At 46.8% G+C, this 26,285-nt stretch overlaps 1 protein-coding gene across 3 annotated transcripts in view; it reads right to left on the bottom strand.

Annotated features, from left to right (window-relative positions):
• stab2 (stabilin 2) overlaps positions 1 to 26,285 on the bottom strand; it is a 31,606-nt gene that overhangs the window by 5,001 nt on the left and 320 nt on the right. For all 3 annotated transcript variants that reach the window (XM_023952379.2, XM_023952381.2, XM_078941624.1), the window contains exons 2-55: positions 26,010 to 26,134; positions 25,714 to 25,829; positions 24,970 to 25,055; positions 24,756 to 24,822; positions 24,585 to 24,680; positions 24,224 to 24,346; positions 21,192 to 21,388; positions 20,877 to 21,004; positions 20,671 to 20,804; positions 18,334 to 18,413; positions 18,044 to 18,193; positions 17,003 to 17,146; positions 14,749 to 14,811; positions 12,854 to 12,970; positions 12,714 to 12,764; positions 12,556 to 12,636; positions 12,208 to 12,360; positions 12,032 to 12,091; positions 11,857 to 11,952; positions 11,686 to 11,772; positions 11,497 to 11,608; positions 11,242 to 11,422; positions 11,043 to 11,136; positions 10,817 to 10,975; positions 10,471 to 10,566; positions 10,302 to 10,394; positions 10,181 to 10,228; positions 9,972 to 10,105; positions 9,797 to 9,899; positions 9,414 to 9,491; positions 9,254 to 9,343; positions 9,077 to 9,184; positions 8,398 to 8,529; positions 8,188 to 8,316; positions 8,050 to 8,112; positions 6,960 to 7,061; positions 6,674 to 6,869; positions 6,509 to 6,604; positions 5,994 to 6,051; positions 5,844 to 5,917; positions 5,655 to 5,780; positions 5,299 to 5,372; positions 5,164 to 5,235; positions 4,970 to 5,089; positions 4,860 to 4,904; positions 4,701 to 4,787; positions 4,311 to 4,460; positions 3,480 to 3,608; positions 2,210 to 2,275; positions 1,046 to 1,222; positions 814 to 903; positions 597 to 743; positions 357 to 416; positions 156 to 279 (exon numbers count right to left, since the gene is read on the bottom strand). In XM_023952379.2, the coding sequence (XP_023808147.1) occupies positions 156 to 279; positions 357 to 416; positions 597 to 743; positions 814 to 903; positions 1,046 to 1,222; positions 2,210 to 2,275; positions 3,480 to 3,608; positions 4,311 to 4,460; positions 4,701 to 4,787; positions 4,860 to 4,904; positions 4,970 to 5,089; positions 5,164 to 5,235; positions 5,299 to 5,372; positions 5,655 to 5,780; positions 5,844 to 5,917; positions 5,994 to 6,051; positions 6,509 to 6,604; positions 6,674 to 6,869; positions 6,960 to 7,061; positions 8,050 to 8,112; positions 8,188 to 8,316; positions 8,398 to 8,529; positions 9,077 to 9,184; positions 9,254 to 9,343; positions 9,414 to 9,491; positions 9,797 to 9,899; positions 9,972 to 10,105; positions 10,181 to 10,228; positions 10,302 to 10,394; positions 10,471 to 10,566; positions 10,817 to 10,975; positions 11,043 to 11,136; positions 11,242 to 11,422; positions 11,497 to 11,608; positions 11,686 to 11,772; positions 11,857 to 11,952; positions 12,032 to 12,091; positions 12,208 to 12,360; positions 12,556 to 12,636; positions 12,714 to 12,764; positions 12,854 to 12,970; positions 14,749 to 14,811; positions 17,003 to 17,146; positions 18,044 to 18,193; positions 18,334 to 18,413; positions 20,671 to 20,804; positions 20,877 to 21,004; positions 21,192 to 21,388; positions 24,224 to 24,346; positions 24,585 to 24,680; positions 24,756 to 24,822; positions 24,970 to 25,055; positions 25,714 to 25,829; positions 26,010 to 26,134 (5,767 nt within the window). The remainder of the gene's footprint in view (positions 1 to 155; positions 280 to 356; positions 417 to 596; positions 744 to 813; positions 904 to 1,045; positions 1,223 to 2,209; positions 2,276 to 3,479; positions 3,609 to 4,310; positions 4,461 to 4,700; positions 4,788 to 4,859; positions 4,905 to 4,969; positions 5,090 to 5,163; positions 5,236 to 5,298; positions 5,373 to 5,654; positions 5,781 to 5,843; positions 5,918 to 5,993; positions 6,052 to 6,508; positions 6,605 to 6,673; positions 6,870 to 6,959; positions 7,062 to 8,049; positions 8,113 to 8,187; positions 8,317 to 8,397; positions 8,530 to 9,076; positions 9,185 to 9,253; positions 9,344 to 9,413; positions 9,492 to 9,796; positions 9,900 to 9,971; positions 10,106 to 10,180; positions 10,229 to 10,301; positions 10,395 to 10,470; positions 10,567 to 10,816; positions 10,976 to 11,042; positions 11,137 to 11,241; positions 11,423 to 11,496; positions 11,609 to 11,685; positions 11,773 to 11,856; positions 11,953 to 12,031; positions 12,092 to 12,207; positions 12,361 to 12,555; positions 12,637 to 12,713; positions 12,765 to 12,853; positions 12,971 to 14,748; positions 14,812 to 17,002; positions 17,147 to 18,043; positions 18,194 to 18,333; positions 18,414 to 20,670; positions 20,805 to 20,876; positions 21,005 to 21,191; positions 21,389 to 24,223; positions 24,347 to 24,584; positions 24,681 to 24,755; positions 24,823 to 24,969; positions 25,056 to 25,713; positions 25,830 to 26,009; positions 26,135 to 26,285) is intronic.

Below are 26,285 nucleotides of genomic sequence, written 5' to 3'. Positions count from 1 at the left end.
AGAAAGTGGACTTTTGATTAAGTCACTTGAATTTCAGAGAGTAAACTCCAGTTGAAAAGGATGTTGTTCTCCAAAAAGATTTTCTTAACACTTATCTCCTTTTACGTTTATCAAAGAATTGTGGAGGTAAGAGTTAGAAGGGGTCATGCTCCCACCCAGACAGTCCCGTCCATAGTATCCTGGACAACACTTGGGCTGCCAGAAGTTGACGGTGCAGACAGACCTGCAGCCGGAGTTCTTGCTGACATGAAAGTTTGGAAGGTCACATTTCTGAAGCTCCTGATGAAGGAAAAGAGATGAACACGTCACTCAGATGGTGGCTTCCTGATTTTAGGGTTTCTTGGCTTGACGTTGACCTTCTGCTTCGATCCTCGAGGACAGCGACTCAAAGAGGATGTGCACATCCCACAGCCCATCTTTCAAGAAGAAAGCAGGAAAAGGAGCAGCATAAATGCCATTATGAACACATTTTATACCAACTGTCTGATCACAGACTGACAGATGGAAAATGGTCCAAAAGTCCTTCTGAGGAGGTCCTTTCTTGGCCCAGTTTTGCTCTGTTCAGTCTGGATTTTCCCTTATATAGTTGGGTTCACCTGAAGATCAAAGGTGGTTTGTACATCGCAGCGCCCTCCTTGGCTGGGCGGAGTCAGCAGACAATCAATCCCGTAAGCAATCCCACCTTTGAAGATGAGGTGCCTCTGCAGTATCCGGCAGGACTGATCATTGATGAAGATTTCTCCCTGATTGTTGAATTGAAGACAGACTTAGAGCGTTCTCTCACAGACTTTCTTCTGCTTTTGCTTCACTTACAATACTTTGTGCCCCCCCACAGGAGAAGGAAAGGGCCGAGCCCTGCAGGGTCCGCCCTGAGTCCAGGTAAATGAGGTCTTCTGCGTAAAGCTGAGTGCCATAAACAAGGTTGTGATGAATCAGACATTGCCTCCTCTGTTTTCATTGATGCTCTCATCCGTCTCTGTTTTTACAATCGTCAAAACTATCTTTAAACTTTTCCCCTTTAGATCGGTTGAAAAGGTAAATTCACCTTCTGATTTGGCAGAATGTGGAACTTCAGATACTCCAGCAGCTGTTTCCGGTTCTGCTGGTGGAACAGGAAGTCCTTTTGTTCCTGTGGCAGAGATGCCATGGTTGCATCAGAGGGCATGAAAACAGTGACTGGATGATTGACGCCGTCATTGACCAGCTCCAGCACACCGGTGTCCTGAAAAACCACACAGAAATATTTACAGGCTGGACCGTCTCCAGGTAACCATATGATCTTCATCGCAGCCCTCTTCCTTCAGTCTTCCGACCTCGTCTTCTCAGTGATCTCTGAGATCTTTTGACAACAACAGACCGCTGTACACACAGGTCTGCAGTTCAAGCTTAGAAATGTTCTATGACGGAAAAAATATCACAAAATATTGTTATCTGTGGAGAATACAGACCTGACAACCCCCAGCAAGCATAAAGCAACAGATGTTAACTACTGTCCTGCATGTTAAAAAAAAGAGGAAACGAGGAAAACAAAGACGTTCATGGATCCATTTGTCTGCAAGAAGACGCATCACAATGAGGCGGAGCATGGAGACTGTGGGCCGCCCATTGTAGCTTTTAAATTACTGCTACAGGCTTCTTCAAATTTGAATAAAGAAATACTCAGAAAGGAAAATTTCATCCTATCCTCCATCATCGGAAAAATTCTACAAGAACATTTTAGAAACACCAAAAAGACCATTTTCATCAGAGCAGGTCTTTGAACAAAGGTAAAGAGAGACTGAACAGAGATGCAGTTACACAAAAAAAAAACTGAAATAACACAGCACAGTCAAACGGTTTACTTTAATAATCTACTGTACTTAAAAAAACAACAATGGAAAAAAAAGATGCCAACCCCCTGATGGCAATGAAAGTCAGCTGATATAAATAGTTAACACATTAATTCAGCTGATTGTGAGGATATAGATATGACTCTGGTCAAAATGGCATCTCTGTGATTCATCATTACCAAAGGAAAATTCCTAAAATAATCCCGACATGTAAAGATGAAGACAAACATCTTTTTACAAAGCATAGACCTGTTTCTCTCTCCATGAGCATCAACAATCTCAGATAATATGTTCAATTATAAATTAGTTAAAGTTATTGATGAACATACTGTACCATAATACATAAAACACATTGATGAGGGATGTTGATACAAATTTACCTGAAGTAGTTTGAAGAAGGTTTTATATCCCCGTGTCACGTCTGTCAGGTTCAGTTCTGCTGGGTCCTGTAGTCAAATATCATCAATTCATTTGGATGGTTTAAGAACATTCACAGGAGGTTTGGGCTCTTTCTAATGAAAGCTCTTTTCTTTCAGCCTGTTGTTATTCAGGAAACAAATTACCAACTGAAAAACAAAGACATTAATGTGTTTTTGGTTTGCAGATGAAACCAAACAAAAGCCAATCAGCCAGATATTTTCCTCTTTCTCTGAGGAAAACTACAACTTTATTTTTTCGAGACCAGCCTAAAAGTTGTTGTTCACCTATTATCATGTTATGCGTCGGCACGGAGAAACAGCTTTCACTGATTCAAACAGGTGGAGTGGCAGAGAGTTTATATGCCCTTTCAGTCAGACAACTCTTGCAGAAGAATATTTATTTCACAACATCTTTCGGTTGGCATTCACAACTTGATTCACAACTTTGTTTTGGCATAAGGCTCTGTTCAATTCCTTGAGATAATTCTTTTTTCCTTACACTTTCGGGTAACAAAACCCCCGTAACGGAGCCCAAAGGTGGAAGCCGGGGAGGAGGGAGGGGCAAAGAATGAGCGCTGAAGGTAAAAGGAATGAACAATTGTACACCTGACTTAAATAGTACGCTGAGCAGGTGAGTTAATTGACTGACACGCCCTATGGGAGTAACCTGTAATTCTGCAGAGTGTCTGCCCGAAATGCGACGAGTCGCTATTTCTGACACGCACGTGTATTTTAAGACACAGCAAGACCCAGGTAGACCACAACGCAAAGGGTCTTCCCTAAGGACCCACACTGGATCTTTTTTTAACTAATTGAATGCTGGATTTTACTGTTCAGCCTAAAAGTGTTTGAACTAGTTACAGCTGAACTCTAATCCAGACATCGTCTCAATTAAAGTTAGCTGAAGGTGGTGGCAGTGTACACAGCTGTGGACAGTTTTCCACAGTTGTTGTTAAAAGACAAACTCAAAATGGTCACGAAAATAACATGAAACAGACTAATCTAGAATGAATAATCTGTGGAAAAACAAAAGTTACTTCTGATCTGTTGTTTAACAAATCTTTGAAAAAAAAAGATATTTGAAAATAGCCTGGAGAAAATGCTAGAACCCGGCCAACAGAGTGATGGACGGCTACCACAGAAATCCTCCATCCTGCTGATCAGGTCACCCCAGAGGACAAGGTTGTTCCACTCTGCTGCTGTGAAAACTGCATTCAGATCCGATACTTACCGGGCCGAGAAGAAAGCTGTCTTTATCCATGTTTGGGGGAAACAGAATCCTGTCGATTTCGTGTATGATCCCATTAACGCTCACGTCGTCGCTGTCCGTCACATTGGCCTCATTGATGAAGATCGATCCCTGTAAAGTTAGAGATCCACGTCAAACATAAGGGTGAACAAAATGTATTCTTGGCATTTCTCTGCAGTCACAGCCACGATTGGGAACTATTCGGTGGTTCAACAACCCCCCCCCCCCTCCCCCAGTGTCCCTTTTTTAAAGTCTTTGGTATGACCTGACCAGACATTTGAACCTACAACCTACCAGTCTTAGGGCAGCCACTGAGCTGGTAGTAAGAGCAGGAATCTGTTCACACAAACCCTCAGCTTCAAAAAGCCTTCATGCATGGCTCCAGCAGTTTTCTCTTTTTTTTCAGTCCTCCAGAAACCTTGTTAGCTTTTTTTCCAAAGACAAACACAAACTGAAAACGTCTGTAAAGTGTCAACCAGGAGACATCAAAGCTGTGATAAGACTCCCGACCGTCCCATCTGCTGGTGGCAATTCTTTATCGCTAAGAAACAACATGTCCAACAATGAGTTCAACCTTCACAGAAGTGTTGCTGTTATGCCAGCCCCCATGTTTGTTTGACCCGCCCCCAATCTCTGATGTAAGCACCATCTGCAGTGGAAAAAAATCCATCAGAGAAAACTGGAGAATGCTTTACAGCCTTAAAGCTAACCTTACAGGTCCAACCAGCATCATTTTACCTAAGTTACCTTCTCCTAGCAGCAGGAAACCTGCCTTTAAACACCCAAACGGTCCGGGGGCGGTGGATAAGTCACCTTGGTGGAGTCAACGCTCAGGACGAGTCCAGACAGAGAAGTCACATTGGAGATGAGACTCAAGTCGGTGGGAAGAAGAGTACAACACATGACGATGTGACTGCGCAGCAAGTTCCTGAAAGCCTCCTTATGTTTGGCCAACAGCTTCATCTGCAGAGAAAACATGAGAACTTTTGTCCTGAAGATCGACCTCTCTGCCTGGTTCCAAGATCTCCCTGCACTCCTTGCTGCTGATTACCTGGACCAACACCTGAGTCAACAGTAAAATTTTTGCAGAGAACAGGAAAACAGGGAGGAGGGGTAGATCTCAAGAACCCGTGTAGTCCTGTTCTAAAGCCTACACATTCCTGAGCACTGCCAGAGACCTTGACGGTCCACTACCTGTCTCACCTTGATGGAAGAGTCGGATTCAAAGGTTTGCGTTTTGGGAGCAAAGACAGTAAAGGGGCCCCGCCCACGCAGGGAAATCTCCATGCTCTGAAAGCAGAGGTCACTTCAGGATAGATCTTCCTCCAGCAAAAGACGAAAGAAAGATTGTCCTCCACTCACATTGACGGCAAAGTAGAAGCTGGTAAGACCCCTCAGCCTCAACTCCTGTCAAAATTCAGATCTTAGTATTACAATCCTTCCATCCGTTCATTTCCATTTCAGCTGCTCACCCGATTCACCGTGCCTTTGCACCGCAGCCCGTCTCCAACAAAGAGCTTCTTGCACTTGCAGGTCACGAAGCCCCGAGCTGTCATGTTGCAGGTGGCATCAACGTGACATCCGCCGTTTCTCTGGAGGCATCAGCAGCAGGTGAAACTGATTTACGCTTCATCAGACCGGAGCTCAGCACATCTGCAGGACTCACCTTTTCACACAAGTTGATGCGGCTGCAGGAGCGACCGTCTCCAGAGAAACCGCCAGGACAAACGCAGGAGGCCTGTCAGAGAACTTCAAAATCAGCCCAAATAAGAACCTTTGGGTTAACACAGCAGAGTCTGACCTGGTTTGGTCCCACGTGGATGCACTGAGCATCAGAATGACACCCTCCGTTCCCCTCCAGACACGGATTTATTTCTGAAAAACAAAACATCCCACATTTCTCAAACACCTCACAGCGGGTATTTCTCCTTTTCTTCTGCAGAGATACTTTTTCTCACAGACCTGCAGATTCTCGGCAATCTAAAATCTAAACTTTAACTGTGTGGTGGTCTTGGACAAAATCATGTGTTTCATTGTGTTGGGCAGGGCCTCGGAAAGGGATGCTGCTATTGAGACTAGGGGAATGGGAAGTACCACGCCCAAAATTCTGCCCCAATACTTTGCTGCCATTGTCAATAGAACAAACGTGCAACCCACCAACACACACGAGTCCGTCTCCTGCATAGCCTCTGCTGCAGATGCAGTCTCTCCGCCCGTGACGTGTCCTTTTACAGACTGCAAATGGACTGCAGCCGCCGTAGTCCACTAGACAGGGGTCCACGGCTGAAAACATCATCATCTTTATCTGTGTTCACTCGTATAGGTCATTCCTGCTGACGTTCTCACATTTGCAAAATGTCCCATTCCCTTCAAATCCAGCAGCACAGAGACACTCAGGACCAGACGCTCGGGTCACACAGCTGTAAAAGAATCAATGCAGAAGATGAAGAGGAGGAAGAAGAGAAAGCAGTTTTATATCTGTGAGTGTGAACCCACTTTGCACTGCTGTGACATTTTTCCAAGCCACAAAATTCCTCTGCTCCAGATTCAATTTCTGTACCGAGACAAACTCAGGTTATCGTCAGAATTTTTGAGACAAGAGAAGATTTTTTTCCTGTTTTATCCTGAGGATCTCTTGGATTCCGTCCCCACCAAAAACCCACCTCATCCTACTTCCTGCCTTCAGCCAGACATCTTTGAAAACTCTGGGCTGAATTTGATCCAGTCCATCTGTCTGAACTTTTTAAGAGACCTGATCTGAGCTAAACTTCCTCGTTCAGGTCTACACTCTTTCCCTCCCTCAGTAGGATGAACTGCAGCTGCAGCCGCACAACATTCTACAGAACCTCTGTCGCTCAGAGGAAGAGGTTTTTTGCAGATTTAATTTAAGAACTTTAAGAATTCTGCAGACTTTTTTCTAACAGCTTGGACTAAGAACAGGAATCAGAGTCTGTAAATGAAGAAACACGAGGAGCCCATGATGAAGACGTTAACATGATTTGACCCCCTACTCTCATCACAGTGCACCCCCCTCCAGCCAACGTCACACTGGCATGTCCCATCTCCTCCCAGTCCCTCGGAGCAGCGCCCGTTCTTGCATTCACACTCTGCGGAGCACACAGGGCAGTTAAACCGGATCACTTTGATGCACGTGGACATGAAGAAGCTGCACCCACCTTGATCACAGTGAATCCCGTATCTGCCCCCCTCACACGTCTCACAGGCTGTCCCGTTAAAGCCTCTGTTGCACCGACACACTCCGGTGCCGTTGGTCCCGTCCAAGCACAGCCCATTCCCGAAGCAGGGTTTCCCGGCTGAACCGGGACAGGGCTCACAGTGCTCACCAAAGAAACCAGCACAGCACCTTTGCTCCTGGAAACACAGCAGAAAGTCTGAGGCTGCAGATGGGTTCTACCCAAAAACCTGTTTTCCAAAGTGGATGGTGCAGCAGCGCCCACATACCACGCTCTTTTGCAGACAGGTGGCTCTGCAGCCGGTACGCAGGCGTAACTGCCTGCTCTGGTCGAATGTTATAAGTGCGCACTTCCTCCAGTCTTTGGATTTCTGCACCAAAGAAAAGTGAAGGGGGAATGCAGGAACGTAAGCAAGCTTAAAGAACCATTTTCTGTCAGAGGAGAAGTTCTGCATTTAGATCCTCCCTTGAGTGAGTCGCAGTCGGTTTCTATTAACCTACCAAAGGTGTTCCTTATGCTAAGAGTCAGACACAGACACAGACACTGTTCAGGTCTTAAAATGACCTGAGTAAGATCAATCCAGCTCCTGGCTGCTCCATCACTGAGCGGTGCACATTGGTGGTTCACATGCACACCTGTGTTTTATGTCCACTTCACAGGTTTGTACCTGTGGTTCTAAAGCAGGGATGGGCAGTATCTGCATGATTTCCAGTTATCCAAGCTCTACTCATGACCGATTACCTGGTTCAGGTGTGTCCAGCCAATTAGAAGATGCTAAATAAGGGTTTGTAGGAAAACATGCAGGATTACGGCCTTCGAGGCCTGGAGTTTCCCATCCCTGTGAGTTGAACGCTGCCTTGAATCTTTTGGTCTTGCTCTCATTAAATGATAACCCTCAATTAAAATAAATAAATAAATAAATAAAATCACAAAACTCTGGCTTGCAGAAGAAGCAACCAGAACCTTGGTGGGGGTCCCTCTCCCCTGGACTAAACATCTAAGAATTTAACATTTGCTCTCCTCAACATTCAGGCTTCTTGGGAAAAGTTGGAAAGTTCAAACTGAAACCAAACTCAAAGATGACTTGTTCTTCTGACTATTGACGGCACTGGGAGATGGTTTAGACCAGAAGTGTCAGAATCCAGGCCTCGAGGGCCGGTGTCCAACCTGCCATTGAAGCTCCTCATTGGCTAAACACCTGATCCAGGTATTCAGCAGCAGATGAGGTTTGGTTTTTGGAAAACCAGCGGGGAGGCCGCCCCTCGAGGCCTGGACTCTGACAGCCCTGGTTTAGACCAAGCCGTCTGCCTCTGTGTTCAAGATTCCACTTTCATGCATCTGAGGAAGTAGAGTCTGACCTCTGGAACGGTGTTGTTCGGGCATATCTTGTTCTGGTGGAACAGGCAGGGGACACACAGGCCCTTGGAGAAGCAGAGCAATGGTGGGTGGAGCAGCCATTTACAGTGTGTGGTGCGTTCACTGTTCTCTGACTTTACCGGCACTCTTTGGTAGGTGAGTTTGTCGCAGCGATTCCTACTGATGGGCAGAACAGCTGAAAGGGTGTGAATCACGCCGTTCCCACTCAGAATGTTGAAAGAGTTTATCTGAGCGTCGTTCACAAAAATCTGCGGGACAAACACACAGAATGGGTCGTCCTTCCTGCTGTCACGTGATCCGCTGGCAGAGTTTCACTCTCAGAGCCACACTTTTCCATCTCTAGGGAAGATGCCGAGCTGGAAGGAAAATCCCAGCAGCGTCTGTTTGTATCCTCCATGCTGAAGGTCAGTTCTCAGCAGGCGCTGCGATGCCACCATGTGGTAACGGGTCGTATTTACGTCCTGGTAACAAAGACACAAAAAACCTGAGACCCGGTTCTCTCAGACTGGCAAATGAACAAGGCTACCGTCCAGAATCACAACAGGAATCTGCAGGTCCTGTAGTTTTATAGATGAGCCTCCATCCTCATCTTCAGCATCTGAAGCTCATAGCAGGTGAAGATATCGAACCCGAATGATCATTTAACCTTGACATCTTTGAGAGACAAAGACACTAGCGATCACTTCCGGCACCATGGAGCTTTGGAGCACCTTCCTCTGTTGACAGAGGTCCAGGTAAGAAGTGGCCTTCAAGAAAAACTGCAGGAACCACATGCAGAACAATGCACCACTGATGACTGAAGGAGGCAGACTGCTGGTCCAGCAGCTGGAGAGACCCACAATGATGAATGCAACCTTAACCCTAACCTGAACTGCTGGTTCTGTTCTACAGCAGGACACCAAAAAAATGAACACCAGTGTCTCCAAGTTAGACTGAGATTTGACCTAAACTTCAAAATCTCAAGATGACCGCAGATCTGTTGGCACTGCGGTTCTCATGTGTCTGTACCAGCGCCGTTGAGCCCGTGGTTTTCAGGTGTGCCTGGATAGCAGCATCTGTTGGAGCAAAGACGGTAAACTCGCCGGTCTGCTCGATCTCCTGCGTCAGGTTGTATTCCTGTAGAAATGCCAAGTTAACAGGAAGTCCTCCACATGTTCTTCAGCTTGCACCTTTGCCTTTTCCCACCATGAGATAGGATTTGATGAGTGACAGCTCTGGCCTCAGCCCCAGCATGGCCAGCAAACCTTCACTTCTCTTCCTGTCAGGAACCAGAACCTGCAAACACAAGAAGAAAATTCAGTTCACCAGCAGATGGCGCTGCAGCAGCATCTTCTCAGCTCTTGACCTTATTAATGAGGTGCATGACCCCATTTGTGGCAGCAATGTCTGATGTAATGATGGTGGCTCCGCCCACAAATGTGACCTGAAACACGAAAGTTATCAGAGAGATTTTTCAGCCAAACTCAAAACAGACTTTCTCTGAGTTCCTCCGTTTTTCCACTAATCCAGTTTTCTCCAGTTTGCATGACCAACACGCCTAAAACCTTCTAAACTCAACATGGTCATGTGACCCCGGTTACTGTGAACATGGAGCCAATGAAAAGGAGGCTGGGACTGTGGACCATCATTTTCCACACTAGGGGGACCACAAAGATGTAGAGAAACTATGGGATTGATAATGTCATCTGTAATCCGTGTTTCTTGTGTCAGTCTTATCCTAATATTTACCTGATCTTTCTGTGAAACCGAAAGTGTTGTTTTTAGCAGCGAGGTCACCGAGGAGACATCTTCCAGACAGGACAGCAGGCAGGTACCAGAGACCATGTGGTTCCTGTTCAAAAAAGAGCAAGTCACACCTGATCCAGACCACCACATGCAGAGCTTTCGGTTCATGTACTAAAACCTGATGAGACTTGGTAGGTTTTCCCTCAGGCTCCAAAACCTCCTGTCTTCCACAGGCATGCCAGCGATGGCGGAGGTTGTCGGGACAAAGAGGGTGAAGTTCTGATCCGACAGTAAGGACGGAAGACCGGACTTCTGGCAGGACAAAGAAAGGGGAATCAGAAGTGGCACAGAAAGACAGCAACCACAGGTGACACCTCCAGCACTCACAATTATCCAGGTTGAGAAGTCCGAGGCGCTGGGCAGAACCAGCAGCTGCTGTAATGTTCAGAACATGACAGTCAGAATGAAGCCAAAAGAAAACAACATAAGGTGAACATTGGACTCTCACCTGTTCCACAGTGCCATAGCACACCTGTCCGTTTCCAACATATTCGTCATGGCAGACACACCTCCACTGCGAGGACAGTAGCCGGCAGCTGGCCTGACATGTTCACACAAAGGTTGTACAAAGTCCTGGTTTTCGTGCACACCTAATATTTCAAATGTGCAGAACCCACCAGGTAGTGACAGCCACCCTCCGCAGTCACACACTGATTGACAGGCTCGCAGGTTTCACCGTCTCCTTTGAAGCCAGACTTGCATGAGCAATCACTCTGAGCAAAGAGACAATAAAAAACTCCTGACAGCCCTGACTGCTTTAATTGGCAGGTTCTGCCATTCCCAAAGACCTCAGTGTTTGGGAGACATCTGGGACATCTGGGAGATGCAGATCCAAACTACAGAACAATGTATACAGAAGAACCAGAGGTTCATTTTCTGCTGCTGCAGTCCAAGAGGAAGCCAGTGTGTTCAGCAGTTCCTGGAGTTTATTCTCAGTATAACTGGGCAGAGTCACACATTTACCTGTCCAGGTCCCACAAAGATGCAGGTTGCGTTGGGGTGGCAGCCTCCTCTGTCAGGAGCGTTACAGTTGTTAACGGGCTGACACTCGTCTCCATCCTCCATCCATCCGGTCAGGCACTTGCAAATGTGTGAAGCTGGGCCCGTCTTTATACACTTGGCCTGCAGGGGGCAGAAAACTCGAACCTTTGAGAACAGGAGCACTGAGGGTCATTGATCCAAGACTTACATTACTGCTGCAGCCTCCTCTTAGGGGGGGGGCACACGGGTCCATCTCCACACATGTGATCCCGTCACCGTGAAAACCAGGTTTGCAAAGACATCTGCAAGGAGATAGAGACCTCAGAGCTCTGATTCTGTCTGGAATTAGGAATTCTGAAGGAATCTGTGGTGTGGGACGACTACGACGCTTCAGTGGGTGAACTCACTTGGGCGTGCCCTGACTAAGGTCGCAGTCAGCGTATGCATGGCAGAAGTGTTCGTAGATGCCACAGGCAGATGCCTTGCGCTCACAGAAGTGCCCAGTGTAACCTGGAGCACAGGAGTCCAGTTTACATCGTCCATCTGAGCTTGGACGGTTGTCGCATTGCCCGTGAATACAAGGACAGGCTGAGGACAGGTAAGACATAGGTGAGTTTCTCTCATTACTTCCTGGGACATAAAGAGGCAGGCCTCCCACTCACTTCTGTCACAGTCTAGACCATACTTGTTGGGAGCAGAGCAATACTGACAGCGAGAGCCTCGGAAATTTGTTTCACACAGACACGACCCGTTTCCTGCGATGCCCTCCACGCACTGACAAGAAAAACACATCAAAGCCAATAACTGGGGCTACCTTCAAGCCCCTCCCCTCAGAAACTGTTGCTTTATACCTGGCCATGCCCAGAACAGGGGGATTGAAATCCACCTGGACAAGGCTTGCATTCTGGGCCGTAGAAACCTTTACAGCAAGCCGGGGTCTAAGCACACAGGTGCACTGCGTTACATGAGGGTTTGTTTGAGACTTTAATGGGGTTTAAACCGATGCAGGTAATCTGCTATACCATCACAGTGGTGTTGCACAGCTGCAAGCATCCTCTTTCAGGCATTGTGAAGATGGAGGAGGCGATGGGCTGGTTGTAGAAACACGCTAAGCTGCGCTGATGGACAAAGAAGGGATCCATCAGACTAGTTTCTGGTTCACTCAAAGATGCAAGAGAATCATTCCACAAGTCTTACCACAAATACTCCAGACGGGCACACAGAAGGCGTGATCTTTGAGCATCTGGCACATTTACCCTGAAACCCAAGATGTCAGATGTCATTCAGCCTGAGAGGATCTGCTGTGTTTGAGGTCTGCTAAAACTTTACGGATGATAATGTTGTAATGGTTACTGGTAACTGACAGCACTCACTTTGGTGATCTTTGATTCTGGAATGTCACACCTGTGGGGCAGCACTGGCTCGATGGAGGCTGGGATCAAAACTCCATCCATCACATACAGACGTCCATTTTTAGCCTCCACTGCTGCCTCGGTCACTGCTGCTCCGTTAACCAGAATCTGACCCTGAACCAAACAAAATCAAGATTCATGTCCACTTTCCTGCCTTGAATCCTTGGAAAACTAGTTTTAGTCACATTCTATCGTCTGGTGAAGCATCAGAGAGTACAGATTGTTTTGTTGTTCACTGTCAGCCTGCTCTCTGCCTGGCACTTTGAACTTGGGGCTGGTGATCTTCAAAGTTTGGAGAGTGACACTTACATTTTCTGTCACGTTAAACATTAGGACGTGGTTGGCCACCGTCACTACTGTTGGGCTGGACACAATGTGGTAGACCTCCAGCTTCAACATAACAACAACCAGCATCAGAAAAGAAACAGTGGAAAAGTTTCGACATGACGGCCCAGAGGCCCACTTACCAGGGACGACACCACGTGATTCCTGATGAACTCCACTAGCTTGCTGTGACCCTAGAAGTTCAGAAACTGACCTGTCACACTCCATTCCTAGAGGAAGATTGAGTTGTGGCTTCCAGCAGAGAAACCTGTATTGTTCTCACCTCCACACTAGTCAGGTACTGCAGGTATCCCTCTGTCATGGCGTCCAGGGCTGTCGTGGTGGGAGCAAAGACGGTGATGTGTCCTGGAAGGTCCATGAGTGAGGCCAGGTCAGTTTTCTGCAGGACAACAAAGAAGACAGACCATGAGCTCCACATGCTCATGTATTTCTGACTTTGACAAACCTGAAGAACCCCAGAGAGCTAAACCTGACCCCACACTAGAGCCCTGCGCGGGACTATTTTCTTCATCCCGCTCCCGCAACGTATGCGTTACACTCCCGCCCGCACCCGCAATATGTCTGTCCACTCCCGCCCGCACCCGCAAAACTCTGAGAATTTAGTCCCGCATAGTAATAGAGATGAATTGATTTTGTATCGTCCCGCAGGAAAAAAACACGTATTTGTATTGATATTATTAAAGAGATTCATGTCCCTCCGCCAGCCTCATCTTTTCATGCATTCCTCTTTTGTGTAATTTGCAACTAAATTATTAAATATATTTTCACTAATCCAGTTCGGTTAAAAGTGTGCGTGTGTCCGCGCGCAGACAGACGGCCTGAAGAGCACTGAACCAGCCGGTAAAGATGCAGGTCAAAGTCATTTGAATTTATGGAGAGAAAAAAACATTGTAATGGTTAAACAGAGCTGAAAATCTATGAATTAATTTTTTCCTCATTGAAAAATGCTTTTTTTTTAGCTTCAGCCTTTTCCACTTTTTGCTGTTTTGCGCCTCAGTGGGGCATCAGCACGCAGATCTGAGAACCATGCGTGACTCACGATGAACCTCGTTTGAGGTTCTTTTCTGCTTGATCAATTGACATCATGTCCCTGCCAGGCAACCGGCTCCATCCTTATCCGCGCAGTGTTGCCAGATAGATTGACAGCTCTTTCATCCGTGTGCTGCGCTAGAGCGCCCCGACTATCGTGTTAACCTATGATGACCATATTTTGCGCTCTCTGTGTAAAACAGACTGAGGAGCGCGGGGGAAACTAACTCTCAGCTACAGAGGATGTGAACAGGTGAACAGGTAGAGAGGAAAAGCAGGTAGAGAGGCAGGGGAGGGGCTTTGGCTTCAAACTCTGTCAGAGAGATGCAAACACGGGCGTCAGATTGAGACGCAGCTTTCCCTGCGGGAGTTGAAGCAGAGACTTTCTCTGGGATGATTTTATGAACTCAAACATGGAAACATGATTACCAAGTAGAACTCTTCAAAATAATAAACCCGATTTCTCCACATTCTTGTCTAGCATGCATTGATGAACACAACGCTCCATGTAGCGATCAGACCATTACTTTAGCTGGTAGCTCCGCCCACGACCTCGGTATCAGGCTTTAAAGAACACACTAAGAGGCGGGGCGTTGCACACCCCCAACAACAGGTTAGATGACAGGGGCCATTAGGCGTCTTTACCTGGTGCGTTCACGGAGCTTCAGTACATAAGAATCCAACAGCCGCACAGCCTAACGTAGTCCGCTAATATATATTCATGAGATATTCATGGCAACACTGATCCCGCAGGGGTTTTTTTTTGCCGCCCGCTCCCACCCGCAGCACAATTCAAACCGCCCAATCCCGCGAGATTTGGGTTGGGTCCCGCGGGACCCGGCGGGACCCAATCCCAATGCAGCCCTCTACCCCACACCTTGCCCCTGTCTCCCACTTGGGAGACAGGGGCACCACAGAAGAACTGAAAAACTCTCCCAAAATCCTTACAGAACCAAATCAAAGAACTCAGCAAAGTACAGCAGATAGCTGTCGACTGGGTCCAAGGGGTCTCTCTGAGACACTTACTTCACTGCCAATGTGCTGGAGAACTAGGAGTGGAGCATGACAGAGTGCTTTCATCATTCTCTCTCATCGATCAACAGAAGACAGGTAATCTGACTACTGCACCTGCAACAAGGTCCTGAATGTCTCAAACTTTCCATTGTCAGAGATGATCTTCATCAGGTTTTCCTGCAGAGAAACAGCAGCAGTTTAAGAATTTTCTTTAAACTATAAAAAGGAGAAAGAACAACAGGAACTTCTGATCCTCTAAAATGTTTTATGTATTTTTTCACAATGATCTTCTTAAGGAGGATAACGTCAATGCAGGTTCTCATTCATTTAGGTGACATCCTAAAGTTGAATCATGGTATCTGGCGTCTTCTTGAGAGACTGAAGGTGGGTGGAGCCTAAGAACAGTGGCAGCTGGAGGAGTGTGATTGGATGAAAGGGCCGCCCTCTATTTGAGCCTGAGCAGTGCGCTAATCAGTTGGATGGGATGCTTTGCTCATCACAGTTTGTCCATAACACATGGTACCAGGACACCCCAATGAGGGTTGGTGGGAAATGTGTGGCTGAGCGCCCCCATCAGGGAGGTTTTCAACACCCATTTCTGAGAGTCCCACAAGACACAAAAATAAATCCTATTGCACTTGGCTGGCTTATCAAATTCCAGCTAGCAGGTACCTGTGGTCTCAGTGAGCTGCAGTCTGGACTCTGTTGAAGGTAAAAACTCAGTCCTGGGAGGAGTTCGGGGAGACCATGGAGAAGAAGCATCAATCAGCCTCAAAGAGATTCTGGCAAACCGTCTGGCACCTCAGGAGGGGAAAGCAGTTTTCTGCACGTACAGAGACTGTTGACTTTGACCAGGGAAAATGTTGGGCGGTAGAGGAAAACACTGAGGAAGTTCACAATCCTGCTGACACGCCTTCTGCTGAAGAGGCAGAACCTGGGGACTCTGGGGTCCAGCTGTCCATCACCAAAAGTCACAGAGACAGATGAAGAGCTCCTCAGGGGCACTAGGGGGGATGAAGCTCAGACTGCTGCCCCCTCGGCCCATTTCGGATGAACAGAGGAAAAGGACGGGATTGATTGATGGATGGGCGGGGCATAAATGCGTATTGGATGATCCTTGGGCATGGACTCATATCAGTAGCTCGTGGTTGTTTATCTCCGGAATATTGTTAGAGATGTCTGCAGACGACTCAGTAGAATCGGTTTTGTCCTCATTTCATCACCTAATGCTGCATAAACACCCTAAACTGTTACACCGGGACTTCTTCAACTATCCATCTATGCAGCACTTAGTCCTAAGAGCTGTTCACATCCACTTTCTCTGAACTTCAGAGAACTTCATTCTGCTGAAAATAGTCGTTACGTAACAAATGAATCATTCAGAAAATCTTAAAAAGGCTTCTTTGCAGAATCGTAGTCATCCTAAATAAAACATTGTCTAAAGGGTTTAGACCTGAAGACGCAGGATAAGGCTTCCTCAGAGCAGTCGGGACGATGGAGGACACTGTCAGATGATCTATTGGAAAGTTTGATCAAAGCCCGACCTTTCAATCCCGGATCCAAAGTTAACGTGAAAATTCCAACGTGGTGTCATTCTGTTATCGATTTGACCTTCAATTTTTGCTTTAGGTGTGTCACCTTCATTGGTAGGTGGGTGAATTTTACATCATGTCCACTTTTGGGGCGGCCGAGTTGCAGTGGTAGGGCAGTCTGATCAAAAGATTGCAGGTTTGAATCCCACCTTGCCCGCCCACATGTCAAAGTGTCCATGGGCAAGACACTGAACCCCACATCTGGTGGAAGGTTGGCACCAGTGTTTGGCAGCGGAGCCGCCATCAGTGTGGGAATGTGTGAAATTCAAGGAAGGTAGAAAAGCAGGATACAAGTATTTAGGATTTTTCCCATCTTTGGAACATTGGTAAGGAGGCCAGAATATGGTTGTTCCACATCAGGATGGATTTTATTTATATTGAATCCAAAGAGCATCAGTCCAGCTTTTCTGACAGTATGTGAATGTCTGCTGTTCACTCGTTCTCATTGAAGTGAACATTTTCCACTTTGCTGAGCAGATCAGTTCTCATTTCTAATAAACTGATGAGGTTGAAGGCAGGACTCTGTGACGCCTTTAGATGAAATAGTTTCTGCTCCTTTAAGGTGACCTATTCTTCAGCAGAACAGTCTCAAAGTTGTAAATGTCTGCATCCAGAATGGAAGAACTCTCTGCTATCAAAATGAATCACTGCCTTTTTTTCCATTTCTGTTCATTTTAACGGCTTCATCACTTTGGTTTTGGGGTTTTTCACCAGACATCTCCCATGTGGGTTTCCTGATGTGGCGGCATCTAAACAAATGCAGAGGGGAGTCTTACATCTGGGTTGCTCTCCACTGTGGGAGAGATGCTGTCCATCAGCTTATTGATAATGTGGATGATCCCATTAGAGGCAACAAGGTCAGACTGGATGATGTTGCCTTTCTTCCTGCTCCCATGGATACGGATTCTGGGCTGGCCATCCTGAGAGGACATTAAACAGCAAAAGCTGAAAGAACATGTAGATCAATACTAATAAAACATTCCAGTTTGCAGATCTGATCTGGAGACTTTTGAACGTCAACAATCATCTCAAGAGCTAAAAAGAGAAAGCATGTTGAGCTTTCCTTATAAATTAAACCAACACATCTCATCTCACAGCACAGGATTATCGGTTTCTATGAATCCAACATCTGGACTTTGTATTAAAAGTCACCTGATTACAGAGGCTGCATATATTAACTCGTTAGAGGATTACTCGTTAACATTGATCATTTCAATAAATACCAAAAATAATTTTATAGGACTTATGTGTATTTTGGTATTAGTCTTTAAGCTTAATCCAAAGAGTTTGAAGCTAAAGGTGGATTTTTATTTCACTGCTGTTCTTGGAAATTTAGACTCAAACATTCCAGTTTGGTAGAAAAGGATTCACTTTCCACTAAAGAGGACTCTTATTCTGAAATGCATCAAACAAGGATGTTTAACATTCAAATGTTTCATTCTAATGAACTATGGACAGAATAAAGAGTTCAGAGTAAAGAACATCTGGGTTCATTTATCACAGCACAAGGACTGCTCTGTTATTCTCTAGAGAACAAACATTTCATGATTCTATTTATTGAATGAACATAAAGGAATTCAAATCATGTTTCTCAGACAAAAGATATGATATGTTCTTTGACTTTCTAACACTTTCCAATTCAATATTACATCAAGAAGGAATTTTTTATAGTAAATTATGCAGTTAAATATGTTATTAGTCACCAAAAAGATTCTATAGTTGGTTCTGAGGTCATTTGGGTTTCTGAAGCTGAGAACATTTTATAGAATAATGTTGGATTACGCTGCTCCTCCTGGTCCTGAAGAGTCTCTTCTCACCATGTCAGGAGAGTCTATCTCTGCTGATTTCCCCGTTAGCGTGTAGAAGATGGCGGTTTTGGTCAAAGTGTCAGATGGCATCAGTCCAGCAGCCAGATGGATCCTGCAGAGGTATTTAGCTTTGGATGGTTCTGCTGTCAAAGACTTCACCTGGAAACAACCAAACATAATAAACCTTCAGCATTATACTTAAAAAAAAAATCTGTTGACATTTTGGAGCAAAAATCTGGTCTTAGTTTTGAAGACAAATGTCCCTGTGTCACTGCTGCAGACAAAATCCAGATTCTCACCGAAAGTCCTCGGAAGCCTTTATTGATTGGGACAAAAATAGTGAAAGGACCAAAGTTCTGTAGAGGCCATGAGAGAGAACCTGAGAACCACACAAGAAAATCCACATGAGTGTCATTCCAGACGTAGTTTTCCTGCTGAGTCTGACAGAGTCACTGATGAACATAGTTATGTTCTTCTGCAACAGCGTATGATCAGGAACCATGAAAAATCGTTTTTCCACAAAAAGGTTTAGATGATGAGGAAATGTCTGTTTTCAACATTTTACGATTATTCCATAACGGTTATAATGTACATAAATTTATGGCAATGTGAAAATAAAATACAAGAGCATTAACAGAACAGGTTCCAGACATCAAACATCCTTTTCCTCAAGCAGAGACAATAGATTTCATGATTAGTTAGTTTTTACTGTGAAAATTTAAGAGTGTATTCAGACTGGAAAATCCGTTGTTCCAGTGCGCTCAATTTGGTCCGGATGGAGTCCTGAACCGTGTGTTTGGTCTGTACCCAGACTGCCGTCAAGCAGACTTCCTGTTCTGGACCGAAGCTTGTAAACAAAACCAGGTGACTAAAGATTTCTTCACTCATTGGTCAGGAAATACGAGGGGGAGGCAAAGTAGAGACAGAATAATGGAAGTCCTACAAACTTTAGATTTGACTCAAGGTTTGAACGTCTGTATCAACGTCAGGCTCGACACGTTTACTGCTGCTTTGGTCCGGTGGAGTCCGGCTGCAGGACGGTTACTGACAGGAAGACGGCTAAGAAGGACGCGGATGAATGTTCATGACGGACAGACTGTCTGGACAACAGTGAGAAACGATGTGGATCACGTTGAAGACGGTTGTAATGAGTCTGCATTCATGAGTGTCTGTGTCTCACGGTGTTGGTTTGTTTTTAGAGAATTCTGTTATGGAACCACAAGCTAGTTTTTAGGCGGACATCACAGCGCTGGGCGCGTGACGCCACAGAAGAGCATTAAAGACGGCTTTTCAGCGGCATTAAAATAAACCTTACAACAAATCTGATCACACAACAATCGTTGCTTTATATTCGTTGGCCGATCATCTGTAGCTACATTCTGACCCTATTTTGATCTCGTGACCATTGTCTATGGAGCCGCTTTGGTTTCGTCACTACACTCCGAGGATGGATAGTTCTACCACTGAGGAATCTCAGAGCGAACAGCAGCTCAGTCCCATTAGAAACGAACGGAGACCACCAGCAAAGATGGGTCAGAGATCGGTTCCTGGTTCCGGACCAGGGTTCGCTTGGTTGTATTCAGACGGAAAATTTGTTCTGGATTATGGTTTCAGTTTAGGAGAACCAAATGTGTCCAGTCTGAATACACCCTAAATTTCATGCACAAGCTCTACTGTCAGACAAACATGAGTTAGTGGATAGAAAAACATCATTGGGACAAATGATGAAAATGAAAACAAGGTCCAGAACATTTAAGAAAAGTTGAATCTTGGCAGGCTGAGGTCATTTGTGGAGAAAAGACCTACCAGATGAGGTTTTTGTCAGAATGACAATCACAAATGTGGAATAGAGTAAGACTGAGCAGAAAATGAGCCTGTTAAATATTATATGTCTGATCATGAGAGAGTTACAGTTTTTGCAAAACTCGTTCTTATTTATTGATGTAACAGTGACGTTTTTTGTTAATATTAAGAAATTTGACCCTGGATTTAGATTCAACTTTTGTTATTTAGCAGAATCTTTATTTTAACAAAATAGAAATAAAAGAAAGAAAAACTTCAGGTCTTTCAGAAAAAGAAAGAAATATCTTCAGACCAAAAGAGGTTTTTTAGAAAGTGCCAGACAAGAAAAGCCAGTGTCAGTCTTTGGTTAAAGACGGTCGGTGAGGCTGCTGTGCTGAGGTAGGCGGGTCACTCCACCACTGCGGCGCCAGAGAGCTAAAGAGTTTCGCTTCTGATCTTCCTCCATGTTGCTCTGGAACCAACAGAGTCTACCGCCCTGAAGGTGAGGGTCAGCTCCATGATGGTTGCTCTACCATCTCTGATTCATGCAGGTCCCACATTCTGCTGAAACAGACCCGCCCAACGCTGCCTTGCAAGTTACTGCAGAGTATTAAACAGGAGCACCAGGCATGGGGGAGTTTGCCTGTAAGAACAGCTGGATGGGTTTTTATTTGGTTCTGAAACTGTACGTATGTATGTATAACTGATGATTGTATTGTTTTTGTGTATCATTCTCTCTTGATTGCTTGAAATAATAACCATTTTAAATCAAAAATCAAATCAAAACAACAAGAATCTGGTTCATTTCCCGCCAAACTGACCGAGTTGCAGAAGTAACAGAATCAGACTGGTACCAAACATGGAGATGGCGTTGCTCAGCTGACCCATCCACCGCCCCTCTGGTTCTGTGTTCAGTTCCATCAGACGCTGCATGATGTTCCCGTAGCAGACTCTACCATTACCGATGTAACCCTGTAGGCAGGTGCACCTGAGGGACAGAGCAGCAACACTTCAGGCAGCTGGTCCACTTGTGGGGGTGTGGAGGGGGTGGGATACTGACTGGACTTCTCCGGGCCCCACAGTGCTACAGTTGGCGTTCTGATGGCAAGAAGCCGGTTTACAGGCGTCCTTGAGGGCACAGCCCCCGCCTGACAGGTTTTCAAACCCAGGAAGACAGTCACAGCGAGACTAAAGAAAGAAAACAAGATGACTCACTCAGACCTTTGCCTCCCCCCCCCCCCTCCGCCGCACCCCAAACACACTGGTCTCTGCAATGTAACCGGCCCCCTTACTCCCTGTGATGTCATCAGGACCTGCAACCCCTTCTCTGACCAATCTTCAGAGCAGTCTGTATCCTGGTCCAGGTGAACCCTACCTGTCCTGGCCCGGTGAAGACACAGCTGGTAGATTCAGGGGCACAGCCTCCATTTTGGGTCTGACAGGGATCAACCGGCATGCAGACTCGCCCATCACCGCTGAAGCCCTGGTTGCAGGCACACAGGTGCTGGTTTGGACCAGTGTGAATGCAGGAGGCGTCGGTGTGGCAGACGGGCTGAAGACATGGGTTTACCGCTGCAGAGCAGAGGAGACGACAGTCAACAAACCCAAAGTGGAGGTGGTTGAACGATGAAACTGTCCAAAGTGATTTCCTGTTGAGTTTAGAAATATGGAAGTACAGACTTTAAACTGTTCCCACAAATTTAGAGACACGAGGAAAAGAAATTGAGAAATTATAGGTTTGTTCTGGCAAGGTCCCACTTCCTCTCCCTGGTTCCTGTCTGGTCTTTTCAAAGTAAGAGAATTACTGTAGTCAGTCAGTTCCAATTGCAGACCTTCTCTTGACCTTCACTATGTGAAAAAAACTATGTTTTTCATCTCTTTGGGCTTGTTCCCAACCAAGAAAATGTAGAAATTATCTAGACAATAATCTATTTTAGAACAAATGTCTATTATCTCCTTTCTATCAGTTCACTGTTGCAACGACCAATTTGGTTTCTGTTCCACTACGATAAATACGGATGGCCTTGGGTTCAGTTGGGTTCTGGAATCAGAACTGAACCTTTATTGTCATTGAAATAAGTCAGAGCACAACAAAATTTCTATGGCAACCCACTCACCAGCGCCGGTTATCTTTAATGGAAAAAATAGGTTTACACCAGGGAGGAGGTGGAATGGATTATGATGGAAAAACAAAACAACTGCTCTTGTTGCTGAGTCTGCTCTGGCTGCTCAGTCTGCTCTGGCTGCTCGGTCTGCTCTGGCTGCTCAGTCTGCTCTGGCTGCTCGGTCTGCTCTGGCTGCTCAGTCTGCTCAGTCTGCTCTGGCTGCTCGGTCTGCTCTGGCTGCTCAGTCTGGTCTGGCTGCTCAGTCTGCTCAGTCTGCTCTGGCTGCTCGGTCTGCTTGGACAGCTCAGTCTGCTCAGTCTGCTCTGGCTGCTCAGTCTGCTCAGTCTGCTCGTTCTGCTCTGGCTGCTCAGTCTGCTCTGGCTGCTCGGTCTGCTTGGACAGCTCAGTCTGCTCAGTCTGCTCAGTCTGCTCAGTCTGCTCAGTCTGTTCTGGCTGCTCAGTCTGCTCTGGCTACTCAGTCTGCTCTGGCTACACAGTCTGCTCTGGCTGCTCGGTCTGCTTGGACAGCTCAGTCTGCTCAGTCTGCTCGGTCTGCTCTGGCTGCTCAGTCTGCTCTGGCTGCTCGGTCTGCTCTGGCTGCTCAGTCTGGTCTGGCTGCTCGGTCTGCTCTGGCTGCTCAGTCTGCTCAGTCTGCTCTGGCTGCTCAGTCTGCTCTGGCTGCTCAGTCTGCTCTGGCTGCTCGGTCTGCTCTGGCTGCTCAGTCTGCTCAGTCTGCTCAGTCTGCTCTGGCTGCTCGGTCTGCTCTGGCTGCTCAGTCTGCTCTGGCTGCTCGGTCTGCTCTGGCTGCTCAGTCTGCTCAGTCTGCTCTGGCTGCTCAGTCTGCTCTGGCTGCTCGGTCTGCTCTGGCTGCTCAGTCTGGTCTGGCTGCTCAGTCTGCTCAGTCTGCTCTGGCTGCTCGGTCTGCTTGGACAGCTCAGTCTGCTCTGGCTGCTTGTTCTGCTCTGGCTGCTCAGTCTGCTCTGGCTGCTCAGTCTGCTCAGTCTGCTTGTTCTGCTCTGGCTGCTCAGTCGGCTCTGGCTGCTCAGTCTGCTCAGTCTGCTCAGTCTGGTCTGGCTGCTCAGTCTGCTCAGTCTGTTCTGGCTGCTCAGTCTGCTCTGGCTACTCAGTCTGCTCTGGCTACACAGTCTGCTCTGGCTGCTCGGTCTGCTTGGACAGCTCAGTCTGCTCAGTCTGCTCGGTCTGCTCTGGCTGCTCAGTCTGCTCTGGCTGCTCGGTCTGCTCTGGCTGCTCAGTCTGCTCTGGCTGCTCGGTCTGCTCTGGCTGCTCAGTCTGCTCAGTCTGCTCTGGCTGCTCAGTCTGCTCTGGCTGCTCAGTCTGCTCTGGCTGCTCAGTCTGCTCTGGCTGCTCGGTCTGCTCTGGCTGCTCAGTCTGGTCTGGCTGCTCAGTCTGCTCAGTCTGTTCTGGCTGCTCAGTCTGCTCTGGCTACTCAGTCTGCTCTGGCTACACAGTCTGCTCTGGCTGCTCGGTCTGCTTGGACAGCTCAGTCTGCTCAGTCTGCTCTGGCTGCTCAGTCTGCTCAGTCTGCTCAGTCTGCTCAGTCTGCTCGTTCTGCTCTGGCTGCTCAGTCTGCTCAGTCTGCTCAGTCTGGTCTGGCTGCTCAGTCTGCTCAGTCTGTTCTGGCTGCTCAGTCTGCTCAGTCTGCTCGGTCTGCTCTGGCTGCTCAGTCTGCTCTGGCTGCTCGGTCTGCTCTGGCTGCTCAGTCTGCTCAGTCTGCTCAGTCTGGTCTGGCTGCTCAGTCTGCTCAGTCTGTTCTGGCTGCTCAGTCTGCTCTGGCTACTCAGTCTGCTCTGGCTACACAGTCTGTTATGGCTGCTCGGTCTGCTTGGACAGCTCAGTCTGCTCAGTCTGCTCTGGCTGCTCTGGCTGCTCAGTCTGCTCAGTCTGTTCGTTCTGCTCGTTCTGCTCAGTCTGCTCTGGCTGCTCGGTCTGCTTGGACAGCTCAGTCTGCTCAGTCTGCTCAGTCTGCTCAGTCTGCTCTGGCTGCTCAGTCTGCTCTGGCTACTCAGTCTGCTCAGTCTGCTCAGTCTGCTCAGTCTGCTCTGGCTACTCAGTCTGCTCTGGCTGCTCTGGCTGCTCAGTCTGCTCGTTCTGCTCGTTCTGCTCGTTCTGCTCAGTCTGCTCAGTCTGCTCTGGCTGCTCAGGGATCTGGACTGAATTTGAATTACAACAAATGCAACAACAATCTAAATTGCTTTAATGTGTTTTCCTTTGTATTTAGCTTTTAGACAAACCTCAAATAGGAACTTAGGTTTAATAGAAATCTGAACTGAATTAAACTCACAGACACACTGCAGTCCCGCCTTCTCGTACCCAGGTGAACAGCGACACTCCAGCCTTCCTGTCAGAGAATCCTCCACGCAGCGAGAGTTTTGCTGGCAGTTAAGAGCTGAGCACTCAGGTAATTCTGGAACACAGGGCAGGTGTCCACAGTATGTACCCACAAAACTGAATTAAATGACACACTGTTAAAAATGACTAAAATTGAGTTTTTCCATAAAGTTCAACTTTAAATGGAAAAGACCTATTTATGAAGGAAAATAAAAAAATTAAAGTGCTGTGGTTCATCAGATTAGATCCAAGAATCAAGCATGAAAACACAACCAGGAAAGTCATGACAACTCTGACAAACTGTAGGTTCACACCTTGGTCACAGTTTGGACCTTTGTATCCAGAGAAGCAGGTGCATCGACCGTCACCCTTCAGCCCAGAGCTGCACAGGCCATGGACACATGAGCAGACTGACACATGGATGGTGTGTGAGACACAGGGTCACAATGAGGATTCATGTGGAGCCAAAGGTGAAGTGGAGTTACCTGATTGACAGGTGGGACCGTAATGACCAGTTGCACAATCCTCACATGCAGTCCCGGCAAAGCCTTCCTGAAACCCGGAGAGAAGAATCAGCTGAGTGACCGTTCATCCAGAGTTCTTCCCTTGAGTCTGATGGACTGTCGGCTGATGACTTTTGTAAGCACACCTGAAAATAACATCTAAAAAAATGTGTTAACAAGTGAGTGATGTCAGCACCTGGCAGCTGCAGGTGCCGTTGCCCCCAAGTCCATCAGAGCAGGTTCCCCTGCTGCTGCAGGGGCGGTTGGAGCTTCTGGGACATTCTGAAAGACAAAGAGCAGGACGCTGGACGGTCTCTGTGGTGCTGGTGACGTTTCTGGTGAGAAGACCACACCCCACTTTTATCTCCTCCACTCTGACCATCTTTTTCTCTGCTCATAAGCTCATCAGTGTCAAATGCTTTGGTTTTTCGTTTTATTCTGACTTAAACTGACTCGCCGCTCTGGGAGAACCTAAACCTTTGAGCTGACTAATTCATATCAGTGGCATCTGCCAGCCTAAAACCCGATAGATGAAACCCTTATTGATCTGAGGTGGGATTATGATGGAGATCAGTGAAGTCTGACGAGCAGAAAGAAGGGACGTTTGCAGGATAAGAGCCGCTCTGCTCTGCTTCTCATCAGAATCCTGTTTGTCTTCCCTGAGCTTCATATCAGCACATTTCTGTCCTGCTGACAGTCTGCAGAAGGGAAGGAAGGTTAGGAAGTGTGAGTTTGAACAGGACCATCTGCATCCTGCAGGACTGCATCTGAGTCACGCGGAGACTGAAGGCTTCAGATTACCAGCAGCTTCGCTCAACCTTAAGCTTCAAACACATTTAGGCTTTTGCTTAAATCAAGTTTCTGGAGAAATCCATCAGACTGACAGCAGCTTTAGCACAGCCTGTAACCTGGGTCAAAGGTCAAAGGGTGGTATACTGACCCATACAATCGGGACCCCAGTAACCAGGACAGCAGCTTGGGACCTCCACCTCTCTGTAGCACTCAAACGAACAGCCAGGGACGGCGAGCATCACATTGTTTGTTTTGATGACATACCTGCAGGAATGTCAGACAAAATGGGTTTTATTCAACTTTCAGGAAGTCTTTCTGTCTTAATAAAGAGATCTTTCTGTGAAAACATGAACAGATTTCTGCAGGTTTCTGCCGTGATTCTGATGAATGGTTCTGTTTTTCAGAACTTCTCTGATCAGTTTAGGGTCAGAATCACTTTATTACCTGCAGCTGGAGATCGGAGATCTCGGTGTCTTTTTGTACCCTGACGGACACGTGATGAGGAAGCTCATTTGACAGGAATTACACGCCGTCTGGGTCCGCAACAAAGTCAATTTAGGACAGAGGTTCTGTCAGAAACACAGTGATGGGTCAGAATCGCATCCCTATAGAATTCTTTTAACAAACCTAAAACATGGATCAGACCAGGTCCAGACATGATTAAGAGATGACTTAAACAAACCAGGGAACTGAAACTGGGTCTGGACTCAGCGTTAGAGT

The sequence above is a fragment of the Oryzias latipes genome, chromosome 23 (assembly GCF_053564925.1).
Source record: "Oryzias latipes strain Hd-rR chromosome 23, Olatipes_Hd-rR_3.1".
NCBI lineage: Eukaryota > Metazoa > Chordata > Actinopteri > Beloniformes > Adrianichthyidae > Oryzias > Oryzias latipes.
This window is presented reverse-complemented; position numbering and strand designations above follow the sequence as displayed.